General features: G+C 46.8%; 1 protein-coding gene and 1 long non-coding RNA gene across 2 annotated transcripts; one reads left to right on the top strand and one right to left on the bottom strand.

Annotated features, from left to right (window-relative positions):
- Positions 1-896: 896 nt before the first annotated feature.
- On the bottom strand, positions 897-1,562 carry LOC121026836 (H/ACA ribonucleoprotein complex subunit 2-like). The gene is made up of 2 exons (XM_040469655.1): positions 1,316-1,562; positions 897-1,236 (listed from the first exon to the last, which is right to left on the bottom strand). The coding sequence occupies exons 1-2, from the start codon at positions 1,473-1,475 to the stop codon at positions 1,163-1,165; spliced, it is 234 nt and encodes a 77-aa protein (XP_040325589.1). The 5' UTR covers positions 1,476-1,562; the 3' UTR covers positions 897-1,162.
- A 133-nt stretch (positions 1,563-1,695) lies between these two features.
- Positions 1,696-9,765, top strand: LOC121026837 (uncharacterized). Its single transcript, XR_005788458.1, has 4 exons — positions 1,696-1,930; positions 6,662-6,836; positions 8,683-8,848; positions 9,632-9,765. It is a non-coding gene; the product is annotated as an uncharacterized LOC121026837 (long non-coding RNA).
- Positions 9,766-20,031: the final 10,266 nt, after the last annotated feature.

Raw genomic sequence — 20,031 nt, 5'->3', positions numbered from 1 at the left:
AGGATGAGGCAGGTCATGTGTCTAAAACAAAACTCATGATCTTCCCTCTTCAGCTGGAATCCATACCTCCTCATTGCATGTCCGAAAGTCCTCTCAGATCCATCCACTTAAATTCTATCTCAGCCACCACTAACCTCATCAAAATCACCCCCACCTCCTCTAGACTACAGCAGTCTCCTATCTCAATTTCCTTGTGTACTCTTGCGCCCCTGATCCTTTCCAGAGTTGCCAGAAAAATCCTAAGGGTAAACAATTCTGTCACTCCCTGGCTTTTAACCCTCAGTGGCCTGCAAAGCTGAGCATGAAAACTAAACTTACCACAGCTTACAAAGCCCCATGAGAAGGTAATACTTCTGTCCTCCACTATCCTCTCTCCTATTGTGGCACCCAGTACCTTCTGGCAGAACCCCTGCCCTCTTGGTCAGACTTCCCACTGGGCATCAAATAACCCAGGACTGTTTATCTCTTGAGCACCAACAATGTACCATATACTTCTAGGGATAAAGCAACGAGAGGCTTTATCCTGTTTTCAAAGAGCTTACTGTCTGACCTGAGTGGGAGATCCTGGGAATAAGTAAGTTTCAGATTCTGACAGATGCCAAAAAAGTAATGAAGTCATTCTCACTACACCCTGTATACTCCTTCAGTTATCTCAGAACTTTTAATTTTATGTGTATTTGATTAAAGACAGTCTCCCCATAGCACAGTGCCCGAAAAAGAATATAGACAATAGTCTATGAGTGAATGAAGCTGGTGTCTACCCTAAGTGAGTAGGCTTATACCATTCACTTCCCCAGTACTCACTTTCCCAGTGGTGTTACTTTTGCGCTCTTGTAAGTGATGTGATGTACCCACTAGCTGTATTGAAGGGAAGTCACGGGCTGCTGATTATTTTCCGTATGTGGGGCTGAATCCGATCACTTTTTTTTTTTTTTTTTTTTTTTTTTTTTATGTTTAGAGGGAGAGAAAATCACAAGCAGGCTCCACGCTGTCAGCACAGAGCCTGATGTGAGACTCAATCTTACCAACTGAGGTTCAACCGACTGAACCATCCAGCGCCCTCCCCCGCTTTCAGCCGACTTTTCTCAAACACCTACTTGGTAGAGATACCTGTTATCGTTCAGAAATGCAAAATCCAGCGGCGGCGGGGGGGGGGGGGTCCTTACCCTTTCTCGCCTTTGTTGATAAATTTCTGAACTTCCTTCACCCCGCGCCGAATCTGCTTCTGCTTCACAGCTGCAACGACAGAAGAATCAGTGTGGGGGTCTCGGCCCACCACCCGCGCCACCACCGGCCACCGCGGCGGCTGCAGCACCTTTCTTGATGCATTTGTAGAGCTTCCGCGTGAGACGGCGAGAAGCCAGGGGCTGCGCGATGGGGTTCAGATTCACTAGCAGCTCGTGGTAAGTGCGCTCCCCGAGGCAAGCCTCCGCCTGAGCCTCCGGCCCGTCTGGATCTGCCTTTATTTTGGTCATCGCAGTAGCAGCTGCTGCAACCGAGCCCGCAGCAGGCGAATCCACGCGGCCCGAGCCTCAGGAATCACTTCCGGGTCACCCCGTTCTGCGTAAGCCTGTCATACACCCCAGCCAATCGGGAAATGAAGTCTCTGACTCAGACCAATCGTTGACACTCAGACCCTTAAATACAGGCCAAACGGGGCGGAGTCTCGGTCGGAGGGCGGAGCGGATAGGGGCCGGGCGAGGGCGGGAAGTGACTAGGGCACTGGCTCCCGCTGGTCTGAGAGTCCGCCTCACCGGTACTGGGAGCGGCGAAGGAGGCAGTACCTGCGGGGGCGAAACCAGGTCTCAGGACTGGACCCTTCCTTGAGGGGCGGGGTCTGCGGCCGAGCGGAAGAATGGTGAATCCAAACCGCGGTAGAATCGGATCGTCAAATGGTCCTGGGCGAAGTGCCGCCGGTGCCGAGGTTGAGGTAAAGCTTCACGCTGCCAAGGGCCTCTTCCGTTCTCACACAGTTTCTCACACTCTTTGTGGCCCCACTCACACTGAGCGCCTGTCTTCCCGCAGGGATCTGCTCAAATGTTACCCACGGGAGAGGTTCCCCTGCCACGCCCCCTGCCACCCCATCTAAAACTGCAGTCCCCACCCACTCCCACCGGCGCCCCCGACCCCTTTGTTTTCCTCCCAGTTCCTACTGCTGCCAGGCGTGCCGCACAATCCCCCGGCCTCGTGGAGATGCCCGAGTGGAGAGGGGGAGGAGAACGTGAGCGTCCCCGGGAACCCTGGGGCTGAGCCTTCGGGGCGCGGTGGGGGAGGTCTGCTAGTGGGCGCCCGCGCTGCAGGTGTCTGTAGAGCTTTGGTGGACGGTGACGCTGGGGCGGCGAGCTGGCCCAGACTAGGGTGGATCTTTTATCTCCAATTTCTTCCACCGTGTCCCGGAACACTGGATGGATATGAATTAGATCATTGCTACAAATTACTTGCCTTGAATCCTACGATGGTAGGCCTGACATTTTTGTGGTGGCGGAATAGGCCAGTAAGTGGAACTTTTTTTTTTTTTTAATTTTTAAAGTTTATCTAATTTTGGGGGGGGGTTAATCTCTACATCGAAAATGGGGCTCGAACTCAGAACCCTGAGATCAGGAGTCGCACGTTCTTCCGACTCAGCCAGCCAGGTGCCCCAGTAGTTGGAGCTTAAAAGTATGCAGGTGGGAAAAAAACAAAAACAAAAACGGAATACAGGTGGCTGTGGGAGCGCTGCTTAGTTAAGCCAATTTAAAAATTGAACTTTTAATCCTGTGACCAAGTGCAAAGTCATTCAATAAAAAACGAGTCGGTTGTTTACATTTAGCTTTTTTTTTTAGATTTTAAAATTTTATTTAATTTTATTATTTTTTGTTAATGCGTATTTATTTTTGAGAGAGAGAGAGAGAGAGAGCAAGGGGGGGGGGGGGGCAGAACGGCACTGAGCTGGCAGCGGTGAGCCCAACATGGGGCCCAAACCCACGAACCACCACCAGATCATGACCTGAGCTTAACAACTGAGCCACCCAGGTGCCCCTTCACTTAGCATTTAGCATTTAGATAAGAAAAATTAGGATGCAATCCATCCTACGCTTAGACCCCAAATAGTTTTCACAAATAGAAATGTCTATCAACTGAACAATGAAAATACATTATATAAGCAATAAAAAATAACATGAAAGTATACAAAATTTGTATGCACAACATAACAAGAAGATGTTTTCATTTTGGAATTCTCAAGAAAAGATAACCCCTTCCAGAGCTTTGACACTGGTAGTTACTTTCCTGCCTAGGACTTTGCTGTACCATTTCCCACCACTCCCCACACTCCCTTACACCTCCCTACACCTCTCTATACCCCCTTACACTCCCGTAGCCCACCCCCTCCCCATAGGTCCTGTAGTAGCAGTTTTGGCGGTCCCAGGGAAGTGCGTCCTAAAACTGTGAGAGCCCCCCTGTGGGCTTCCTGAACACATAACTGGCAGGGCTCTAAAGGGTGCTTTTTTTTTTTTTTCTTTTCTTTAATATTTATTTTTGAGAGAGAGAAAGCAGAGGGCACACGGGCAAGCAGGGAAGGGGCAGAGAGAGAAGGGGACAGAGGGTCTGATCCGAAGTGGGCTCTGTGCTGACAGCAGAGAGCTCAATGTGGGGCTTGAACTCATCAACCGTGAGATCATGATCTGAACTGAAGTTGGATGCTTAACCAACTGAGCCGACAACTGAGCCACCCAGGCGCCCCTGAAGGGTGCTTTTCTATTCCAGCTTCTGAGTGGTGTTCCTGTGAATGTTTTCAGCCTTGTTGGACTGATGACAATGTGTCAGAGTCACGAGGGGAAGAGGCACTGCTAGATGTGTGCATGCGGCAGGATGAACTCTGTCCAGCAGAGAATTTCATCCCCGGGAAACCCAATCTGAGTAAATGTGCCTAATTGACCTTACCAAGGTCTCAGTTGTGAAGGCCTCTCCACGATCATAAGGCAGGAGGAAGGAAGTGAACATTTATGTGCCCAGCACACTACATGGAGTATTTCCTCCCTTGCTCACAAAGAATGCCTTTATTATGCACAATTTATGGAGGCTCATAGGGTAAATAGCTCGGTCGAGCTCATACAAAGCTGGATTTCAATCCAGGTCCACTTGTCTGGAAGCCCACACTCTGCTTGGACTCTGTGATACATTCTCTGTCATACAACTACGTCATGTATTTTTATTTATTTCTTTTTTATTTTTTATATAAATTTCTTTATTTTGAGAGTGTATGTGTGTATACATGAGCATGCATGAGCTCATGTGAGCAGGAGAGGGGCAGAGAGAGAGAGAGAGAGAGAGAGAATCACAAGCAGGCTCTGCGCTGGCAGTGTTAGCCCGATATGGGGCTTGAACTCACCAACCGTGAGACCATGACCTGAGCTGAGACCAAGAGTGGGATGCTTAACTGAGCCACCCAGGTGCCCCCTACACCATGTATTTTTAAAACCAGGCTCAGACCTCTGTGCCAAATCTGAAGTGGCTTGTGTGACTTTACTGATTTTGTTCTAATGGCTATTTGAGCTCACTTGAAGCAGTATAGACTGGATGAGACCATAATAGCTTAATGGGTGTTAGATCAGGGGTCTGAAGGACAAGTGACCTTGGGCAATTCATTTAACCTCTCTTGAGGCTTTAGCACCTTGTCTGTAAAGTGAGAAAGTTGGACCCAGATGGTCTAAGGTCCCATCTTTTGAAAAGATGGGGAGGATGATTTTTTTTTAATTGTGATAAAATTTATGTACCATATAGTTTGCCCATTTAAAGTGTACAAATCAGTGGTTTTAGTATATTTTAATGAGTTGTGCAGATATCACCACAATTTGAAGACATTTACATCCCCTCAATAAAAACCCCTGTACCCTCTGACCCCCTCATTCTCTCCAGCCCTAAGCAACCCCTAATTTACTTTCTGTTCCTATAGATTTCCCTGTTCTGGACATTCCATCAAAATGGAATCATATAGCATGTGACGTTTTGTGTCTGGTTTCTTTCACTTAGCATAATGTTTTCTAGGTTTATCCATGTTGTAGCAGGTATCAGCATGTAGGAATATTATCACTTAACATTCCATTGTATTCTGCATTTTATCCATTTATCAGCCAATGGATGATTGGATCCTTTCTACCTTTTGACTGTTGTGAATAGTGCTGCTATGAACAATCATGTGCAAGTTTTCGTGTAGGCATATGTCTTCAGTCCTCATGGGTATACACCTAGAACTAGAAATCTTGGGTCTATGTTTAACTTTTTGGGGAATTGTCAAGCTGTTCACCAAAGTGGCTGCACCATTTTATATTCCTAGCATCAATGTACAAGGGTTCCAATTTCCCCACATTCTTTTTTGTTTTTTAAAGTTTATTTGTTTTGAGAGAGAGAGTATGCGCATGCAGGAGTGGGAGAGGGGCAGAGAGAGAGGGAGAGAGGGAGGGATCCTAAACAGTCTTCACACTACCAGTGCAGAGCCTGAATTGGGGCTCGAATTCACGAACTGTGAGACCATGACCTGAGCCAAAATCAAAGATGGGTAGCTTAACCGATGGAGCCACCTAGGCGCCCCAAGTATTCACTGTTAAGTTTTTTGGGTATATATGCGTACCTATGTTTGTTTACATACATTAAATAATAGAAAATGGAGGCACCTGGCTGGCTCAGTCAGTAGAACATAGGACTTTTGATCTAAGGGTTGTGAGTTTGAGCCCTGTGTTGGATATAGAGTTTACTTCGAAAAAAAAAAAATAAATAAATTAAATAAATAAATAAATAAATAAATAAAAGGGTACCTGGCTATTTCAGTCGTGGAGCATGAAACTCTTGATGTTGGGGTTGTGGGTTTGAGCCGCATGTTGGGTGTAGAGATTACTTAAAAATAAAGTCTGAAAAATTTTTTTTTTCAATGTTTTATTTTTATTTTTGGGACAGAGAGAGACAGAGCATGAATGGGGGAGGGGCAGAGAGAGTGGGAGACACAGAATCGGAAACAGGCTCCAGGCTCCGAGCCATCAGCCCAGAGCCTGACGCGGGGCTCGAACTCACGGACCGCGAGATCGTGACCTGGCTGAAGTCGGACGCTTAACCGACTGCGCCACCCAGGCGCCCCCAAAGTCTGAAAATTTTTAAAAAATTTCATAATAAAATGAATTCTATTTAAAAAATAATATAATGTACTGTTCTGGCAATTTATTTCCCCTTATCAACATATCATGGGAAATGTTTCTATTTCTACCATAGAGATAAATCTTAATTCTTCTAAGATCTTCAGCACATTGCATTGTGCGGGTTTCCATAGTTTATTTAAGTAGCCCCTGCTAATGGATTTTAGTTTGTTTTTAGTGTTTTTACTATTTTGAGTAAGTTTGCAATGAATATTCTATCTTTGCTACTTTTGTGAGTCTATCCAGGATAAATTCCTAACATTTATAATTTTGATATCTGCAGTATTATCAGGTGATCCTCTAAAGAGGTACAATTTATTGGGGCACCTGGGTGCCTCAGCTGGTTGAGCATTTGACTTCGGCTCAGGTCATGATCTCGCAGTTCGTGGATTCAAGTGATGGCTCGGAGCCTGGAGTCTGCTTTGGATTCTGTGTCTCCCTCTCTCTGCCCCTCCCCTGCTCATTCTCTCTCTCTCTCTCTCTCTCTCTCTCTCAAGAATAAATAAACTTAAAAAAAATTAAAACCAGTCTTCTGGAGGAGCAGTTCCAGCAGGGCAAGCTTCTTGCATGCATCACTTCAAGACCAGGCCAGTGTGGCCAAGCAGATGGCTATGTGCTGGAGGGCAAGGAGCTCGAGTTCTATCTGAGGAAAATCAAAGCCTGGAAAGTCAGGTAATAAAAGGTGTTTATCCTGCCCTGTTAAAAAAAAAAAAAAAAGAGGTACAATTTACAATTGTTCTGAATAGCGTCTCACCAACACTTGCCAAGACTGGGCTTTAGCGACTTTTTCTTTGTTTATGTTTGTTTATTTTTGAGAAAGAGAGCGTGAGCGGGGAAGGGGCAGAGAGAGAGGGAGACAGAATCTGAAGCAGGCTCCAGATTCTGAGCTGTCAGCACAGAGCCCCATGCGGAACTTGATCTCATGAGCCACTAGATCATGACCTGAACCCAAGTTGGCTGCTTAACTGACTGAGCCACCCAGGAGCCCCTTTTAGCAACTTTTTTTTTTTTTTAATTTTTTTTTCAACGTTTATTTATTTATTTTTGGGACAGAGAGAGACAGAGCATGAATGGGGGAGGGGCAGAGAGAGAGGGAGACACAGAATCGGAAACAGGCTCCAGGCTCCGAGCCATCAGCCCAAGCCTGACGCGGGGCTCGAACTCACGGACCGCGAGATCGTGACCTGGCTGAAGTCGGACGCTTAACCGACTGCGCCACCCAGGCGCCCCTAGCAACTTTTTTTTAGAGGGAAGAAAGTTGGTGATGATCCAGTAGGGACAAATAGTATCTTGTTTTCATTTACATTGATTTAGTTCTTGGGGAAGTTAGATATTATTTTTTTAAAGATTTTATTTTCAGGTAATGTCAGACACCCAACGTGGGGCTTGAACCCACAACCCCAAGATCAAGAGTCGCACACTCTGCCAACTGATTCAGCCAGGTGCCTCTATATTTCATGTTTTTACAGCTCATTTATGTTCTATTCTTGTCCAGTTTTTCTATATGGTGATCTCTTCCCGCTGTAGAAGAGCTTTTAGTACTTTAAGGCAAATGTCCTAGTGCTTTTGTGGTTTCACAGTTTGTATGAAAATGTTTGATCCATCAGGTTTAATGTGAGTGTTAGGAGCAAGGCTGGGCTCCAGCTTGACTTTCTTCCAGCTGGCTAAGCCATTGTCCTTCTGTCATTTATTGAATTCTTTATTGAGCCATGCATTCACTTAAAATACCCAAAAATAAATAAACCTTAAAAATTTTTTGAGGAGTGTTTGAGTGGCTTAATTAAGTGTCTGACCGCCTCAGGTCATGATCTCATGGTTTGTGAGTTCGAGCGCCATGTCAGGCTCTGTGCTGACAGCTCAGAGCCTGGAATCTGCTTTAGATTCTGTGTCTCCCTCTCTCTGCCCCTACCACACTTGTACTCTGTCTCTCTCTCAAAAATAAACAAACATTAAAAAATAAAATACCTCTGTTGGGGAGCACCTAGGTGGCTCAGTCAGTTGAGCATCCGACTCTTGGTTTTGCCTCAGTTCATGATCTCACAGTTTTGTGGGTTCGAGCCCCAAGTCTGGCTCTGCACTGGCATGGAGCAGAGCCTGCTTAGGATTCTCTTTCCCTCCCTCTCTCTCTGCCCCTCCCCTGCTTGTGCTGCCTCTCTCTCTCCAAATGAATGAATGAATGAATGAATGAATGAATAAATAAATAAATAAATAAACAAACAACCTTAATAAAATAAAATGCCTCTGTCATATTCTAGATGCTTATATGTATTTGGGCAGTAGTAAACTGCTTTGATGGCTATAGTGTTTGTTAGCTTGTTTTTGTTTTTGAACCACTTTTTAGATCAGTTTACTGATCTAAACCAATCCTAGGGAGAGACAGGATACCTGGAGAGAGGAGGGGTCTGAGAGTCAAACAGGTCAGGATTTGAATCCCAGCCATAAGGTTTTATCAGCTTTTTACCCCCTGGGCAAATTGTTTAACTTTAGGAGTTCCTGTTTTTTTGGTCTTTCAAATCAGATGAGGATTGAAGGAGATCCTGCCAGGAAAGCCCCCAGGCTGCCCTTCTGCTGCTGGTGGCATGAAGGTTCCCTCCCGGGGCCTGAGCTTTAGAGGGCCCGGGTGAGGGGTGAAGAATCTGGGAGCCCGAGGCCTGGAGGTCGGTTCCCCACCCCCAACCCTCCAGGTACAGGAATTCTATGCTCAGTTGGTGCGGAGTCCATTAGCAGGGCCTGCGTAGCCCTCTCCCCCAGTCTGCTCTTCAGAGGGAAGGCCATCCCTGTAGGTCTGAAGGGCGGCCAAGGTGTGGGTCGGTAGGTTGTGGACAGAGTGTGAACATTTGGCTTGGGGCGTCCACACATGTGCAAGTGGGTCCCTCACTGTCAGAACAGAGAGGCGTGGGTAGGAATAGAAGAGGGGGGATCGAGAGCTCCATTTGTACTCTTGCCCTGAACCTCTCCAATGTGAGAGGTGGGCGTGCTTCTTTTCTTCTTTCTCTCTCTCTTTTTAAAAATTTTTTATTTTTTGAGAGAGAGAAAGAGCAAGCTTGTGAGCAGGGGAGAGGGGCAGAGAGAGAGAGAGAGAGAATCCTAAGAAAGCTCCACACTTAGCTTGGAGCCCGCCACGGGGCTCGATTCCATGACCCTGGGATCATGACCTTGTAAGGGTTAAATTGTAGTAATAGGGCTTAACACTTAGCTTGAAAAATAACAGCTTTGTGTTGACACTGAAGGTGAAGAGATAACAGTCTTGCTTTACTCTTGGCCTTATACTCTTGTAAATTAGGCTTCACCAATTAAGGAAACAAAAGTTCAAAGAAAAGAGCATCAGAGGCAGGGTCAAGGAGATCCACTAGTTGCAACTTAGAGGCAGAAAGTCTAAAATAAACACCTCATTAGGCAACTGTTTCTAACGCATCTGGAAACTGTTTCTAACTCATCTGGAAACTGTTTCTTTGTTCTGTTCCCAGGTGATGATAAAACAATGTGATCGGCTATAAAAACTCTGTACCCCCCGCTGTTCGAGGCTGCACTCTTACCAAGAGTGTTGGTCCCGATCGGTCCGCCTTGCCTCTCATTGTAATAAACTTTGTTGTGACTGTCACTGGTGCCCGTAGCATTCTGTTTCAGAAGTCGTGTGGATGCAACAACCTGAGCTGAAATCAAGATTTGGACACTCAAGCTCAATGGACTGAGCCATCCAGGTACCCCTCTCCTTTCTCTCTTGATGACAGATTGCAAGCAGGGGGTGGGGCTGGGGGGAGTGGCTGGGAGTGGGATGTACTCATTTGTTCAACCAGCAGAGACTGGGAACTGACTGGATGTATTAGTTTCCTAGGGCTGCCCTAATAAAATACCACAAACTGGGTGGCTGAAAACAGCACAACTTTGTGGTCTCACAATTCTAGAGATTAGAAATCTGAAATCAAAGTATCAGCAGGGGCATGTTTTCTCTGAAGATTCCAGGGGAACATCTATTCCATGCTTTTCTCCTAACTTCTGGAATGGCCCCCAGTCCCTGGTGTTCCTTGGCTTGTAGGCACATCACTCCCATCCCTCCCTCCGTCCTCACATGCCTTTCCTTCTGTGCACCTGTGTTGACACGATATTTTCCTCTTCTTTTTAAAAAAATTTTTATGTTCATTTTATTTTTGAGAGAGAGAGAGAGACCTAGACAGAGTGGGAGTGGGGGAGGGGCAGAGAGAGAGGGAGACACAGAATCCGAAGCAGGTTCCAGGCTCTGAGCTGTCAGCACAGAGCCCGATGTGGGGCTCGAACCCACAAACCTTGAGATCATGACCCGAGCTGAAGTTGGTGCTGAACTGACTGAGCCACGCCAGTGCCCCAATATTTTCCTCTTCTGAGAAAGGCACCGGTCCTTGGATCAGGACCCACTAATGATCTCATCTTACCTTGATTGCATCTGCAAAGACCCTATTTCTAAATGAGATCATGTGTACAAGTACCAGGGGTTAAGACTTGAATAGATCTTTTCGGGGACACAACTGAGCCCAGCACTGGGGGCTTATGCCTTAGCGGGGCATGCGCTGGAGGTCCATGTGCAGCCGAGGGATCAGGTGAGGTTGAGACAGCCCCCAGCCCCCAGCCCCATGGGCCATCTGGCTGGGTTGAGGTAGTGATGGGACTGGAGGGCTGGGCCTGGAGAGGCTCGAGTCACTAGGCAGCTTCTGACATAGGGCTTCAGCACTGACTCTCCCACTTTCGCAGCCAGTGACCTGGGGCAGGCAGTGACATGTGGCTCTGATTTCTGGCGGGGATATAATTAGAAGGGAGATCTGGACTTTGGGAAACCAAAGGGACCCTGGGGACCACCTAATCCAGACATTTCGCAGATGGGAAGCCGAGGCAATTCCATAAGCCCCTATGCGTTCTGGTTGGGTGCTTGTGCAGGGGTGGGCAGCCCTGGGCTGTGGGCCGTGGCTCTCACTGGTGGTGGGGAAGGGGTGGCTGCTGAGTCCACCCTCAGCCCCTGAGCCCTAATCAGCCTGAAGCAGGTTCTATTCCGGGCCACCAACAAGAGTCTGAAGTGTGCTTTTCTCTTGGGGCGCCTGGGTGGCTCAGCCGGTTGAGCATCCAACTTCAGCTCAGGCCGAAATCTCATGGTTGTTGAGTTAGAGCTCCACATCGGGCTTGCTGCTGTCAGCACAGAGCCCGCTTCGGATCTTCTGTGCCCCCTCTCTCTCTGCCGTTTCCTCACATGCGCTCTCTCTCTCTCAAAAATAAGTAAATCTTTAAGAAAAAAAAAAGTGTGCTTTTCCCAGATGGGTATTTTGGTCTGAAGCTGCTTGGAGGAAGAGGTGGGTTGGGGGGAGGGGGTGTTGTCCTGTTTCAGTTCTGACTCTCACTTCCACCCTCCTGGTGCCTGTGGGTGTCATGCAGGGCTGCTGTCCTCTGTGGTCCCCCTCGGCCTCTGCCTGGCTGCGTTTCTCACCACGTGCTTCATCTGTTACCCTCTGCCCTTGGCTTTGCATGCTCTCAAAATTTCTCATCTTCTCTCTTTTCTCTTTTCCCCTCCTGTTTTGGTAAAGCTTGATGGGGTGTTAAGCGGTGTGTGTGTGTGTGTGTGTGTGTGTGTGTGTGTGTGTGTGTACCAAAGCTGCCCCCTTTGCATGGCACTGTGCTGCCTCCCACTGTTTCATAGGATCCGCAAGCTCCGTGGGCACATATTCTGTTCCTGTGCTCCTTTTCCACGGCCTCCTGGAGTCAACATTAGCATGCCTGCCAGACCTCGTGCCATGTTCCTTAAATAGCTCATCCCCAAACAGTCCCATCCTGGGCTCCAGCTGCAGTGTACAGCTAAGGCCAGGGCAGAGGGCGCCAGTGTGGGCACCCATGGGCTAGAAGTCTGAGCAGCCGGAGTTTTTGCAGCCGGCAGTGTCAGCACAGTTGACAAACCATCAAGAGTAGAGGGAACGTGAGGTTTGGGGTCGCTGTACTGGACTTCCCATTCATTCCAAAAGACGTACTGAGCACCTGGAATGTGCCAAATTCTGTGCTAGGCATTGGAGGGAGCGATGGTGAACTACAGGGAGAAAGTCTTTCTCTCCTCCAGAGGTTCCGGTCAGCCAGGAGAAGATGGAGCTGGAACCTGGGAGAAGCTGCTTCCTGCTGAGAGTCGCTGGATTGGTGGGGGGATGGGCGCTGGCCATGCCTGGAGCAGAGGGCGAGGGCAGCGTTGAGGACGCTAGGTGGCAGGACCCACCAGGTCGGCCACCCTCAGTGCTCATGGCGGCCATGCTCATTGTTGGGGATCTACCAGGCTACAACACAGAAAACCCCAGAAGGGCAGAGACTGTCAGTGGATCTCCATATCCCCCAAGGAGTCAATGCCCAGAAAACATTGGAGCGAATGAACTTTGTGGAGTTTTGTTTAGGTCTTGAGCTTACTGGGGGGCACTGCAGGAGTTTAAATTGGGGAGTAAGTGCGCCCGGCTGGCTGAGTGGGAAGAGCATGCGACTCTTGACCCCAGGGTTGTGAGTTTGAGCCCCGTGCAGGGTGTAGAGATTACAAAAAACCCCACAAAAATGCTTAGAAACAAATAAATAAACTTTTTAAAGAAAGAAAAGAAAAAAGAAATAAAATAAGGGGGACCTGGGTGGCTCAGTCGGTTAAGCAGCTGACTTCGGCTCAGGTCGTAATCTCACTCTCACAGTTCGTGATTTTGAGCCCTGCACTAGGCTCTCTGCTGTCAGCATGGAGCCTGCTTCAGATCCTCTGTCCCCCTCTCTCTCTCTGCCCCTCCCCTGCTTATTCTCTCTCTCTCAAAAATAAATAAACATTAATTTTTTTAAAAAGAAATAAATAAATTGGGGAGTAGGCCAGTTAGCTTTGTGCATTTGTAAGATCATTTGGCTACCATGGGAAAAGAGGGGAGTGGGCAGTGGAGCCTGGGGAAGGGGAAAGAAAGATGAGGGCAGCATGGGACCCACTTCAGCGGCCCAGTTGACCCGTGAGAGGAGCCCAGGATGGTGGTGGCCAAGAGATCGGAGCTCAGGGAATGGGTATGACCAATATGTAGGAGGTAAGCAGGACTTTGAGACTGGGGGGTGCAGGTGGGGAAGAGGACAGGTGGGGTAGGCAGAATTTCTAAACTGGGCCCCCAGAGAGGTCCTGCCCTAATTCCCAGAATCTGTGGGTCCACCGGGCTGTCACTCCTGTGAGTCTGTGAGTTGGCACCACCTACTGCCCTGGATTATCCAGGCTGGCCCAGCATATAACTGCTGAGTCCCTGAAGGCAGAGCACTTCCCTGGCTGGTGGCAGCTGGGCCCTCGGGGAGATTAGAAACTGCTGTGAAGATGGGAGCCTTGTGCAAGGACTGAACAGCAGCTGCAGGGAGCCTGGAGCGACCTCGGCTGACAGGAAGGGGGACCCCAGTCCTGCAAGTTCCCTGCAGGAACTGAGTCCAGCCAACAACCAGAATGAGCTTGGAAGAGGACCACCCGCCCTGAGTGCCAGGTGAGATCACAGCGGGTAGAGACTTTGACTCAGCCTCCTGTAAAGCACTGAGCAGAGAAGCCCACTGCGCCGTCCTGTGACACTTCTGACACGTGAGAGAAGAAATGGATGCTGTTTTCAGGCACGAGGTAGAAAACAAACACGTGGGGCGCCTGGGTGGCTCACTGGGTTAAGCATCGGACTTCAGCTCGGGTGCTGACAGCTCAGAGCCTGGAGCCTGCTTCGGATTCTGTCTCCCTCGCTCTCTGCCCCTCTCTCTCTCAAAAATAAATAAACATAAAGGAAAAAAGAAAATGAACCTGTCAGGTTTCTGGATACATTCACTGAATTAAAAACCGGTGGAGGGCAGGAAAGGCTGGCAGAGAAAAAGGCCCTGTCAGATTGTTGAGAGGATCAGGAAAGTATTAGAAAGTATTTCTTTCCTTTTTTTTTCCAGTTTATTTATTCTGAGAGAGAGAGAGAGCCCACGCGAGCAGGGGAGGAGCAGAGAGAGAGGGGAAAAAGAGAGAATCCTAAGCAGGCTCTGCACTGTCAGCACAGAGTCTGATGCAGGCCTCGAACTCACAAACCATGAGATCATGACCTGAGTGGAAACTAAGAGTTGGACGCTTAATTGACTGAGCCGCCCAGGCACCCGCATCTTGCTTTTTTCAATAGGAGACTGTTCTTATGAAATTGTTGGTGTTTCTATTAGGATAGATAGCCTTAAATTAGTTTATCAGATGTCTAGGGGAGGTTGGACATCTTCGTGATCTTGAATCTTATTCAGGAACACAAAAGGCCTTTCCATTTCCTCACATGTTTTGTGTGCTCAGCGTTTACTATTTGCTTCATCTTTATCTTGAGTATTAAGTGTATTCCTAGGAGTTTTATGTCCTTTCTTCCTTTATTTTCTGATTATTGTTGGCATACATAAAAGCCACCTTGCTGAATTCTCTTATTGTTTATTTAGAATAATGTTTTGGCTAATCCTCTTTGGGGCTTCCAAGTATATAATCATGTGATCTGCAAATGGTGATGATTTTACCTACTCTTTTCCTCTTTTACACCTCGAATCTCTTTCTCTTGTCCAATTGTGTTAGTTGTTCCTCCAGAAAAGTTAAAGAATAAATGTAAGAAGGTACTGTTTCTTACTTTAATCAAAGTAAGAAGGCTTCAGGAAGACGACATTTCAGTTGTTTTTTAAAAGCGTTTATCTTATTCCATTTTGTCAGGAATGGCTTAAATAAAAATATATGTTGAAATGTATCAAATACCCTGTTCATTCATATGGTAAAACCTTGGATGGTGAGTAACTTGTTCTGTGAGTGTTCAGCAAGACTAGCAAACATTTCTAATACATTTTAACTTAATAAACAAGCAGTGTTTTGCAATATGAGTCGTATGTGATGCCAAATGTCACATAAGCACAACTGAGCCAGTGGTTTTTCTCTCTGGCTGTGGAATTGTGGATGATTGTCTCCCATACTCGGATGCTCGGTCTCAGGCCACAGTGTTTGACAGAAGTCAGTGGTTTTATTTATTTATTTATTTTTAATTAAAAAAATTTTTTTAATGTTTATTTATTTTTGAGACAGAGAAAGACAGAGCATGAATGAGGGAGGGTCAGAGAGAGGGAGACACAGAATCTGAAGCAGGCTCCAGGCTCTGAGCTGTCAGCACAGAGCCCGATGCGGGGCTCTAACTCACGGAGTGTGAGACCATGACCTGAGCCGAAGTCGGATGCCCAACTGACTGAGCCACCCAGGCGCCCCTATTTTTTTTACTTTTTAAAAAAATTTTTTTGGGGCGCCTGGGTGGCTCAGTCGGTTAAGCGGCTGTGCTCTGTCTCTCTCTGTCTCAAAAATAAATAAACATTAAAAAAAAATTAAAAAAATTTTTTTTCATGTTTATTTTTGAGAGAGAGAGAGAGAGAGAGAGAGCACTCATGCACGCACCTGGGTCAGGGAGGGAGAGAGAGAGGGAAACACAGAGTCCTAAGCAGGCTCCAGGCTCTGAGTTGTCTGCACAGAGCTTGACATGGGGCTCGAACCTACCAACTGTGAGACCATGACCTGACCCGAAGTCGGATGCCCAACCAACTGTGCCAACCAGATGCTCCAGAAATCAGTGATTTTTCAGAATGTTGGAAGGTGCCCACAACTAGCACAAGTGTATTTTTTGTCACTTCAAAGCACCTATGGACAGTCCTTTGCTTTTCCATACAAGAGTAAGCTTAGGAATGCTTTGCTTCATTCTAGGTCAGGCTGCCTGCAGACAGAGGCCGTTTCCTCTGCTGCCTTATTGCCAGTTACAGTGAATACAGTATATGACAAGAGTTTATTAATACTTTACTGTGGCCAACATCCGTGAGAGTGTATACAATGGCCCCATGCAGGAAAAGATTGAAAAGGAAGGCGGTAAGAAGGAGATGATTCCGGTGGAAGTTAAGAAGAAAATCGAGGTATGCAAATGAGGTATGAGAGTGGCAGAAATTGCGAGATTTTATAAGAAGTCTACATTGACCATTTGCACAATATTAAAGGAGAAAGAAGAAATAAGGTGGCTAGATGGCAGTACCAAAAGCAGTGACTCCGTTAGTGAAAGTCGTCCTACACAATAACCCTCCTCTCTCTTGTCTCCCTCACATCAGCCACAAAGGTTTTCAAAGGTAAGTGCAGGTTCGTTTATTTTTCTTTATATTTTGTATTTTCTTGATTATTTTGCATTATATTACAGTACTGTAATCATTTTCATATGAATATTTTTGAGTTGTGGAATGAATCATCTGAGTTTCCATTATTTCTTATGGGGAAATTCACTTCGAGATACAAGTGTTTTAGATTACAAGCATGTTTCCAGAATGAATTATGCTTGAAAACCAAGGTTTTACTGTAGTGATAAGACTTTTTCCCCCTCATTTTTCCTATTAATATTATCGTTATATTAATGGCATTCTTAAATATTAAAGTGTTTTTTTTTAATGTTTATTTATTTTGGAGAAAGAGAGCATGAGTGGGGAGTGGGCAGAGAGAGGGAGAAGAAGATCCACATTGATAGCAGACAGCCTGATGCGGAGCTCGAACCCACAAACTGTGAGATCATGACCTGAGCTGAAGTCAGATGCTCAACTGACTTAGCCACCCAGGTGTCCCCAATGGAGTTCCTAATATTAAACCATCCTTGCCTTTCTGGAATAAGTCTTGCTTGGTTATGATTTCAAGTTATTATTAGGAGCGCCTGACTGGTTCAGTCGGTGGAGTATGCAACTCTTGATCTGGCGGTCATGAGTTCAAACCCCATATTGGGTGTAGAGATTACTTAAAAAATTATTTTGAATATTTAAAATTACTGGGGTGCCTGGGTGGCTCAGTTGGTTAAGCAGCCAACTTCGGCTCAGGTCATGATCTCACGGTCCGTGAGTTTGAGCCTCGCGTCAGGCTCTGTGCTGACAGCTCAGAGCCTGGAGCCTGTTTCATATTCTGTGTCTCCCTCTCTCTGACCCTCACCCATTCATGCTCTGTCTCTCTCTGTCTCAAAAATAAATAAACGTTAAAAAAATTTAAATATTTAAAATTATTAATATGCTGTTGGATTGTACTTGCTTATACTTACTAGCATTCTTGCATCAGTATTCATAACTGAGCTCAGTCTGTGGTTTTCTTGTATTGGTCATGTCAAGGCTGACGCCTGAGATGACCTCCAAGTGGAGGTGTGGAGGTGGCCATAGGACTGGGACCTGTGCATCTGGAGCTCATGAGAAAGGGCCAGACTGGGGAGATAGATTGGTGAGTCTCTTGTATATAGGCAGTATCTTGTGCTAAAACATGGGTGAATCTTGAAAACATGCTAAGAAGCCAGATACAAAAAGCCCCATATTATATGATTCCATTTATAAAAAAAGTCCAGGGGTACCTGCGTGGCTCAAGCAGTTAAGCATCTGACTTCGGCTCAGGTCATGATCTCACGATTTGTGGGTTCGAGCCCCGTGTCCGGATCTGTGCTGACAGCTTGGATTCTGGAGCCTGGTCTGATTCTGTGTCTCCCTGTCTCTCTGCCCTTCCCCTGCTCATGCTCTGTCTCTCTCTCAAAAAAAAAAAAAAAAAATAATAATAATAAAACATTAAAAATTATTTAAAAATGTCCAGAATACAACAATCTGGAGAGACAGCAGATTAGTGGTTGCAGGAGCTGAGGGGGTGGATAGGAATGGCTGCTAATGGGTAAGGGGTTTCTTTTTAGGTCAGGTGAATGTTCTAAGCTTAGATTGTGGTGACCCATTGCCCAACTCTGGGAATATACTAAAACCGTTGAATTGCACGTTTTAACCAGGTGGATTTTATGGCATGTCAATTATATGTGGATTAGAATGTGGGGAGAGGAAAAAAGAAACAGAATTGTCTGGAACTTAGAAGGAAAATTTGGTGACTGGTATGAGAAATGCTCTCCCAACCTGGGTCGGGGTTCGAAGTCCCAATGCGAGTCTAGTTCTCACTTTTCTGTCAAAATGGAGGAACGTTCACTGGGGACAAAAGTATTTGTGGGCAACAAGATCAGTTCTGGGATATCATTCATCCTTGCTGGAAATAGTTCTGACCCGGCAGCCAAAGGGAGGGGCCGTTTTAGAAGGAACGCTTCCCCAGGAGGAAAAGATTTACTGGCAGGACGAGACAGGAAAACGGGTGGGCCAGGCTCAACAGCCTAGACTAGACCAACATAAATAGGTGACCAGCCTGACCCTGGCCTGGAGGAGATGATGACCGGAGTTGGTTCTGGTAAGGCAGAAGCCTGCCAAAGGACTGGCTGAGGTCGGCGACGGTGTCTGGAGGAGGCAGGACTAAGATATTAGTGTCGGGATTGATGAGGTGCCAAGGGAAAAGAAGGACATGGTCCTGCAAATCTGGCCCACGCCTCGGTAGGCCAGTTGGAAGTATCTGTTGGGACACCGGGGGGAGAGTGTGAAACTGGTCCGGCGGGAGCAGGGGCTGGTCGCTCCCTGGAGGCATCTGAGCCGCGCGCATGCCCAGAGCACGCAGTGGGCGTGCCGGAAGTGTGAGGGCCGAGCAGAGGAGAGTCGGAGCTGTGAGCCGAGGGCGTTCCTGGGGCTGCGGGTGTCCCCTCGCCGGGAACTGGGTTTGATGAGGGTGTGGGACGCTATTTCAAGCAGTTGGAGGATTGCACTGCCAGAGTGATCCAGAAGCCACTGAGGTGGGGCTCCGGCCAACGGAGGCGGAGATGGATGCTGGGAGAAGGCGACAGGTGGGGCATCACCTGCGGGAGGTACTGAGTCAGGTGAAGGGGGCCCTGTGGGCAGGTGTTACAGGCGGAGGAGTGAAGGCTGGAAACTTGAGACCGAGACTGGAAACGAGTGAAGAGTCACCAGCTATATGGCCGGCCCTCGGTTTTCACTCTTTACATTCATTTGAGTGCTGGCCCGATTTTCAAGTGAATATTGAGGCCCCCAAGGGAAAATGACTTGTTTTGAATTCCAGAGTTGGGACGCTGGGTGGGAGACGGGATATGATTCCAAAGCCAAATCGGGCCCTCCTCTATTGGAGTTTAAGGGGCAGGAGAATGGTGTAGAACAGAGCTGGGCAAATATTACTTGTACAGGATCATATAGTAAATACTGTATTGTCTGCTTTGTGGGCCAAGAGGCATGCTATTATGTGCGTGAGTACATGATAAGAAGAGATGAAACAGGGATGTCTGGCTGGCTCAGTCTGTAGAACATGAGACTCTTGATCTGGGACGGTGAGTTCGAGCCCCACCTTGGGCACAGAGATTACTTAAAAAAGAAAAAAAAAAAACAAAAACAAAAACAAAAAAATCAGATGAAATGTAGCTCCACTTTTTATTGACAATTAAAAACTTTACTTACAGACACTAACTTTGAAATTCATAGATTTTATGTGTAATGAAATAGTATTCTTTTGATTTTTTTTTCAATCATTTAAAAATGTAAAAGCCATTTTCTGTTCAAGTGTCATACAAAACTAGGCCGCAGGACAGATTTGGGGGGTGGGCCATAGTTTGCCAGCCCTTGTCTAGATCTGTGCTGTTCCCACTGAGCACCTGGAAAGTATTTAGTCTGGGAACTTAACAGAAGACCATGGGGGAAGGGTAGGGGGAAAAAAGTTACAGAGAGGGAGGCAAACCATAAGACGCTTTTAAATACAGAGAACAAAATGAGCATAGATGGCGGGTAGGGGAGAGGGGAAAGTGGGTGATGGGCATTGAGGAGGGCACTTGTTGGGATGAGCACTGGGTGTTGTATGTAAGCGATGAACCACGGGAATCTACCCCAAAAACCAAGAGCACACTTTACACACTGCATGTTAGCCAATTTGACAATAAATTATATTAAAAAAAAAAAAAGAAAGAAAGTATCTAGTCTGAATTGAGGAGATGTG

Source organism: Herpailurus yagouaroundi, unplaced genomic scaffold, assembly GCF_014898765.1.
Source record: "Herpailurus yagouaroundi ecotype Mexico unplaced genomic scaffold, PumYag 162553, whole genome shotgun sequence".
NCBI classification, from domain to species: Eukaryota; Metazoa; Chordata; class Mammalia; order Carnivora; family Felidae; genus Herpailurus; species Herpailurus yagouaroundi.
Note: the sequence above shows the minus strand (reverse complement) of the source record. Positions and strands in the feature narration are given on the sequence as shown.

Excerpts from the sequence above, each read along its gene's own strand:
- LOC121026836 (XM_040469655.1), bottom strand. The coding sequence starts at position 1,475 with ATGACCAAAATAAAGGCAGATCCAGACGGGCCGGAGGCTCAGGCGGAG. Across the intron at positions 1,237-1,315 it reads CTACAAATGCATCAAGAAAG|CTGTGAAGCAGAAGCAGATT; the intron begins GTGCTGCAGCCG and ends CTGTCGTTGCAG.